The 7,148-nt window shown below is 36.4% G+C and overlaps 1 protein-coding gene across 1 annotated transcript; it reads left to right on the plus strand.

Annotated features, from left to right (window-relative positions):
- The first annotated feature begins 706 nt into the window (after window positions 1-706).
- LOC139785045 (uncharacterized) lies at window positions 707-4,052 on the plus strand. Its single transcript, XM_071724218.1, has 8 exons — window positions 707-791; window positions 2,619-2,725; window positions 2,820-2,932; window positions 3,067-3,133; window positions 3,222-3,381; window positions 3,588-3,751; window positions 3,807-3,945; window positions 4,042-4,052. The coding sequence occupies exons 1-8, from the start codon at window positions 707-709 to the stop codon at window positions 4,050-4,052; spliced, it is 846 nt and encodes a 281-aa protein (XP_071580319.1).
- Window positions 4,053-7,148: the final 3,096 nt, after the last annotated feature.

The raw sequence follows: 7,148 nt of genomic DNA on the forward strand, positions 1-7,148 counted from the left end.
TTTTCGCCATCCTTTAGATTGTACCCATGATTCCAATGATGGTAAGTGATGAGCAATATTAGCTATCTTGTCCAAGAGATCGTGACAAGCACCATAAAATTCCTCCAGCCGCGGACTTATGAACAAGTCGTTATCTTTGTACTTTAACTCCATCTATATATAAAATTAGAAATAAATAAATAAATACATGCATATATACAGAGTGCTTTAAAAGCGGAAAGGTAACATTTACTTGCCAGTAAATAATTAACAGTAAAGACTTTTTAATCGACTCTACTATCATTATAATTCTCATAACAATACGACCTGGTTTTAATCAAATTAATTGTCACATTTCGATTATGGGTTTTGGTCCTTCTAAATTGATGTAATTTTGATACTTATATACAGAGTGAGGCAATAACTATTACCTTAAATATCTTCGAATCTATAAGGCCCAGAAAAAGATTTGTGTAACCAAAATTGTACGGTACGCAGGGAGTTATCATATGGCAATAATATTTTTTGTTCAGGTAGAGGCGTTTTGGAGATATTAAGGTTATTTTCATTTTTTAAATGTATTTAGTGTGTTTTTTTTTTCATAATATGATAGAGGAGCTAAAAACAAGTTCAGAACTTATGATACAAGATCATTGAACAAGATTAAAAATATTAAAAAAATGATTAAAAAATACATTTTTATATTGAATGAAATTTACGTTTAAAGATGTTTGAAGTGATGGCCATCATTATCGATGCAACACTGGATTTTTCCGATCACAGAGCAGCTTGCTCTTCTAATAACGTCGGAAGTTATTGATGTACAAGCTGTAATAATCCGTTGTTGCATGTCTTGAGGTATAGTTGGTTCTTTTTTTGTAGACCCTTTAGGGTACCCCATAAAAAGAAATCCAGTGGTATTAAATCTGGCGAACGAGCTGGCCATACTACACGACCTCTACGTCCAATCCAGCGATTTGCAAATTTTTTGTTCAGTTTATTTCTCGCAATCAATAAAAAAATATAAATTTTATTTAATATAAAAAATATTTTTTTTATCGATTTTTCTATATTTTTAATCTTGTTCAATGATCTTGTGTCATGAGTTCTGAACTTGTTTCCAGCTCCTCTATCATATTGTGAAAAAAAAACACCGAATCTATTTAAAAACAATTCTATTTACAATTTTGGTTACACAAATCTTCCTCTGGACCTTATAGATTCGAAGATATTTAAGGTGGTAATAGTTATTGCCTCACCCTGTATAAGCATCTCCTATTTTAGCCCAGTCAAAATTTAGAGGAATTTGACAGAAATAATTCCAAAAGTTTTGAAACTTGGTAGAGAAACTTGTTCATTTAGACTTACTAATGAACGTCTAAACAGTTCTGATAAATTGAAGGTGAGCGTTCGCCGCCTAGAGTCAATATTTTACGAGATGTATGCAAAAAAATTGAAAAAGTGCACTTATTTTTCAAGATGGCGGCGAACGCTTATCTTCAATTTATCAGGACTTTTTAGACGTTTATTAGTAAGCCTAAACAAACATCTCTACCAAGTTTCAAAACTTTTGGAATTGTTTCTGTCAAATTTTCTATTTTGACTGGGCCATTTAAATAATTTAATTTATTGCGGAAAATATTACCTGAGCCAAGGTTCGAACCTGGAACCTTCCTTATTCCGTATAGGGTTTCGTACCAGTTCGAACTCTGAGGTATATGGTAATATTTATCGCAATAATACGTAATAAGAATAAACAATAAAGAACACCGACTTTTCCGGTCAATGGTGTATAATCAAACCGAATAGATAACATTTTTTATTTCGCCAATAAATAATTAACAGTAAAGACTTTTCGCAATAAATTAAGTTACAAATACAAACTGTTATTTCGATCATCTCGTTATAACGTTAAGCATCTCCACATTACTCAAGTACAAACATGGGCTAGAATTCCATATACGACCCCCCTCCGATTTTGATCTACTTTTGCAAGCACGTAGTACGTACTAAAAGAAGCCGAAAGCTCCAGTGCTAACTTGCGGAAATGACTATTTTTTTAAACATTCAAATTTTTATTATTTTGCTGAGTTTTGGATTTTTGGTCTGCGTATGCGGAAGATTGGATAACTGAGTAGGTCAGTGTGTACGTCAAAACAGTAGTTTAGCTTTATAAAAGTGGAATTTGAAGTGTAAGTTATATTTTTATGGCAAAAGTAATAAATCTTTCATTAATTTTGTTGTGGGTGGGAAAGTGTGAATCTATTGTATTCACGCATATATTTTTCCATCCACACAACAATTGGGTTGAGTTAAGGGGATGCTGGAGTGACAAGTTAGTTTTTTTGGAGGTGGAGCCTCCCGCAGGGGGGCGGAACCTACTGCCTTCACGCATACACTTTCCGCGCGAAACGAGATGCCACATGGGTTTACAACTTTCCACGCGTGGAAAGTTCACGCATGTACTTTGCAAGGCACTATAAGTCTAGTTTAACGGTAATGGAGCCCTTCGCAGGGGGGCGGAACCTATTGCCTCCATGCATACTCTCTAAACCTTTTCCGTAGGAAAATTTTTTTTAATTTCCTGAAGACCACTTTATTCTTCACATCAAAAACAATTATAACACTAACTGATGTAGAATCAGCTAAAAAGGATAAATCAAGTAATCCATCAACGTCTCAACAGTTATTGCAAGAAACATATCAGCCTCCAACAAAACGACTACATCTTGACGAAAATGTATATGTAAGAATCTAAATTTTTTCATCTTTTCCATTTGTTTTGTTATTATAATTGCAATTATGTTTTGATTTAGAAAGAGTTGCTATTTTTTTTATAGGACCTGTTGACCTTACTTCAGACATCAACTTGTGGAAAAATGGTGATGGCGCATTTTCAGACACATGCGTGTTTGAATAATAACAATGAATTAAGTAACAATATTAATGCTCGGTATGTACTAATGGTATATATTTGAAGATAAATTACATATATTTTTATCAAAAACATATATACTGAATATATATATGTATATATATATTTTTTATAATAATTTTAAAAACGGTTATTCTATTTTCTTTCAATAGCATGCGAACTGAACGGATACAGTTTCTTAGCAAAGAAATATTAAAATGCTTTTCATCTGAAGTAGAAGTAAGTCATAAAACGTTCAATTACGTGCAGCATATATTTTACAATCTTTGCATATAAGTTAGGCTGATAAGAGAAATTATTTCTGTAGGTTATTTGGAAAGGAGCATATGGTAATAAACCTCGTCGTGAGACTTCTGTAGGAAGAGGTATGCTTTTACAAAAATATTATAGTATACGCAGGAAGTTGCAAAAATGTGGTGTTTTACGAAAGGAATTAACACATACCGCAGAAGATTCTGTTATCTCAGGTAAAGTGATTACTGAATAAGGAAACATTCATTTATTTGATGATTTATTTCTTTGTGTATTTACTTAATTGTTAATGTACTATTTGTTTATGTCACTGCTATGTTGCTTACTGCCATATGATCATAGAATCTTGTTTTGTGACATGTTGATTTTTATTCAGAATTGGAATCAGAGGAAAGTATGTCAGATAACAAACAGTGACTAAAAAATAACGTTAAACCGTGGAGGAAAGTGTTAGATTTATGGGGCATAACCTACACAAGTAGACTGCAATCGCTCCAAAAAGAAATACTTGCCGTGCATGATTACATGGACATGTTTCCTGCCCTAAAAAGTATAAATGGCTACTTACTGATCAGTATGTTTATGGTAATATAAAATTTAAAAAAAATCATGAAATACGTATTTCTCATATTTTATGCAGTTGGAGCAATATTTTGAGAAAATGTATCCTACGTCAGCAATTAAATTATATGCTGAGTGGCCAACTCTGTCCGCTTTCATTCAGAAAAAACTGACAAATAAAAAGGATATAAAATACATTAATGACTCCCCTACTTCAGGTAGGTATGCTGTGTAAAGTATGTGTTGATATAATTATAATGTACACCTTGGTTCTATATAAGCATAAATTAAAATAGATAAATATGTTATTATAGTCTGCAAATGAAATGCCAACGCAAGGAGTTTATAATAATTGCTCATTTGGATTAAATTATTATTCATACCAGCACAGACGCTTCTGTGTAACATATTTATCATTAATAGCTATGTATAAAGGCTCTATAATTAAAAAAATTAAACTTAATACATTTTACTGTTAGACAATGCGCTGAGGTGGACCCCCAAAAAGGGTTGAAACGTTCGTTCGTAATTTTTGACCACATGTATTTTCTAATAAATTTGAGCGTTAAAACGGAACGCTTGGCTCTTATTGCCCGTATTAAGTTTCATTTTTTTAATTATAGAGCCTTTACATAGCTATTAATTCACGCAGGCTGAAAAGTGCGTTACTCGTTCTTTCAAAATGTTAAATATTATTAGGGCCTTTACGCCGTTTATTTATGTAAACAACGCAAAGGTCTCATCAAGTCCGATTTAAAAATCGTGTTCTTACAAAAATGTATGAAACATAACATTATACCTTCCCACATAGGGAATATTTTATTAAATTTTGAAAAAACTCTGTTTAATTATAGATCAATAGGGAAATTTAAACATTGTAAATTCCGTTTTCAAACAATTAGTGCAAATTGAACTCAGGGACATGTATTGTCATTCTCGTTTTGCACGTACGCAAGTTTATAAACTATCTGGATCTATGTATCGTTGTATTCCGGCATCCGTCTGCAATTCTTTCTTTAACAGACAAGAATGGTCACTACATTCCTTTTTCGGGGGTTTGCAAAGCAGGATGAATAAAAAATTTGACCATCTATATCTTAAACATAACCAACAGAAAAACATTAGACCCATAAAATACTTTTGCAATATCCCGTCTGAACAGTAGTTTTTTATTGACAATAAAGATCTGATATATTCGTTTGTAACGATGCGCCCCAGAAACGCATCGCTTCCCGGCGACCACCGGCCGGAGGCCGCCCGACCGAACACCAGTCGGGCGAAGACAGGGCGCGGTGCGCCCACGTTCTTTTAATCGTTCGCAAATTAATATCATATGCGCGAGCAATTAGCGGCTCGCGGCACCGATATCCCCTCGGAGCTCCGACAAGCGCCGACGGGAGCCGATCTTCGCCGAGTGCAAGAGCGCGGCCGAAAACCGTGATTCCGCACCACTCCGCCCGGCTCGCACGAAGATCGGCTACCCCCACCGAATCTATCGCTCCGGGGGGGGGGGGGGGTATAAAATATCGGTACCGCAACGAGAAAACTCACTTCTTCTCGAGACAGCTCTCCGATCCGCTGATCCCGAGAGAAGAAACCTTCTGACTCCCAAGCGGCAGAGACCCAGTGATCTGGGCCTCATTCCAAGAGATCTTGGGCGCTGCTCGAACTCCGTCACATTACCAATTCTCGGCTGCAACGGCAAAACAGCGGGGTCAAAGAAACTTGGTCTTGGACAAGCAGTCTTGTCGCCGAAGCACCGGGAATTCCTAGAACCAACCGGCCGGCCAGTCTCATCCTGACCGCGACTCGCGTTTTCGCCCGGGAGATCCGCGTATCGATTGTACATAGTCCGCGTATCGCAATTTCCCGCGTACCGTCGCGTAATCGACACACACTGTGTGTCATAATTCGATTCCCGGATACCTCCGCGTAAAACATATTGTATAACTCATCCGTATGCGCCCGCATAGATAACGTGTAAATTTCGCGTTCCGTTCCTGGTCTAATTCCGTATGCGTCCGCATAAATCGCTTGTAAATTTCGCGCTTTGCTTCTCCGTATGCGTCCGTATAGATCGCTTGTAAATATCGCGGTCCGTTCTTGTATTCGTCTGCGTTAAACCCTGGCCGTAAGAAAGCCGCGTAACTTACATTTGTAATTCCAGCGACCGCGCCCGCGTAAATCTGTATAAAGTCCGCGCGACCATCACACGTCATAGCGAGCGCAGCAGCGCCTGTGACTGCTGGATTAAATCTGCGTTATTTAACCATCCGCTGTATTAATTTGATTACTTAATAAATCTTCATTGTGTGAATTAAAATCTGGTTACTGCCTCTGGGCCTTCCAATCGAACCCCTGGTCCGGCGAGCTAGTCCGCGTTCGATAATTCTTAAAAACGGCAGGTCGTTATTTGATTCTCCGCGGAACCATTCCAACCAAGAAATTGCTATCAACGTGGATCCGAAATCTTTTACCACATTAAAACCTACACTAACGCAACTTAATGAAAAGTAGTTTGTCAATCTGTCATCCACAGACATTTCAGAAGATATTCAGAATTTGTTGCAACTGGGTGAAAATTTTAGCCTTCCTGGTGTAATAAATAAAGAAAAAGTAACTGTAGAATTTATTAAAAATATTGAAAATAATGTAAAAAAAATTTCCGTCAGAACACAGGCCACACTCAGAAATCGGTTTTCTAATGTAGTAAATAACCTTCAGAATTATTCAATACAAAAAAACACATAACAGCATAGTCAAACAACTGTTCACTGCCACTAAAAAATTTCTTGGGAAAAATCCTAATCTGATTCTAACGAGGGCTGATAATGGGAATGTCACTGTAGCACTCGATAAGGATAGATACATAACCAACATGGAGGAATTGCTGGGAGGTACAGAAACATATAAAATCGTAGCTAGGGATCCCACCAAAAAATTAACAACTCGTGCTCGGGAATTATTATCGAGATGGAAAAAAGCGGAATTTATATCAGATTCACAATACAGATCGCTATATTGTAGTGATGGGACATTTCCGAGAGCTTACGGACTCCCCAAGATCCATAAGAACAATTGTCCTTTCAGATTAATAGTGTCGTTGGATAGTCCTCTATATAATTTAGCTGCATTCCTCCACAAGATAATGCACAAAAGCTTTCCGAAAGGGGACAGTCACATCGCGAACAGTTTCGAGTTAGTTAAAAAACTTTCCAACGCTCATATCAGGGAAGATTACACATTAATATCACTCGATGTTATCTCTCTTTTTACAAATGTGCCTATCGAAAAGGTTATTGAAAGTGTTTCAATAAGGTAGAATTACATCTCCGAGAATTGCAAGATCCCGGAATCTGAATTTCTTCTGGCAGTTAAATTGATATTAGGATCAACTTTCTTTATTTTTTGTAATGTGTTG

Source organism: Temnothorax nylanderi, unplaced genomic scaffold (assembly GCF_030848795.1).
Source record: "Temnothorax nylanderi isolate EJ_2023f unplaced genomic scaffold, tnyl_v1.0 TNYL_tig0728_pilon, whole genome shotgun sequence".
Taxonomy (NCBI): domain Eukaryota; kingdom Metazoa; phylum Arthropoda; class Insecta; order Hymenoptera; family Formicidae; genus Temnothorax; species Temnothorax nylanderi.

What these genes read in the sequence shown, in the direction of transcription:
- LOC139785045 (XM_071724218.1), top strand. Translation starts at nt 707, where the DNA reads ATGTTTGAAGTGATGGCCATCATTATCGATGCAACACTGGATTTTTCC. An exon ending in GCTTTTCATCTGAAGTAGAA is followed by an intron (nt 3,134 to 3,221) that starts GTAAGTCATAAA and finishes TTATTTCTGTAG; the next exon opens with GTTATTTGGAAAGGAGCATA. An exon ending in TACTGATCAGTATGTTTATG is followed by an intron (nt 3,752 to 3,806) that starts GTAATATAAAAT and finishes TATTTTATGCAG; the next exon opens with TTGGAGCAATATTTTGAGAA.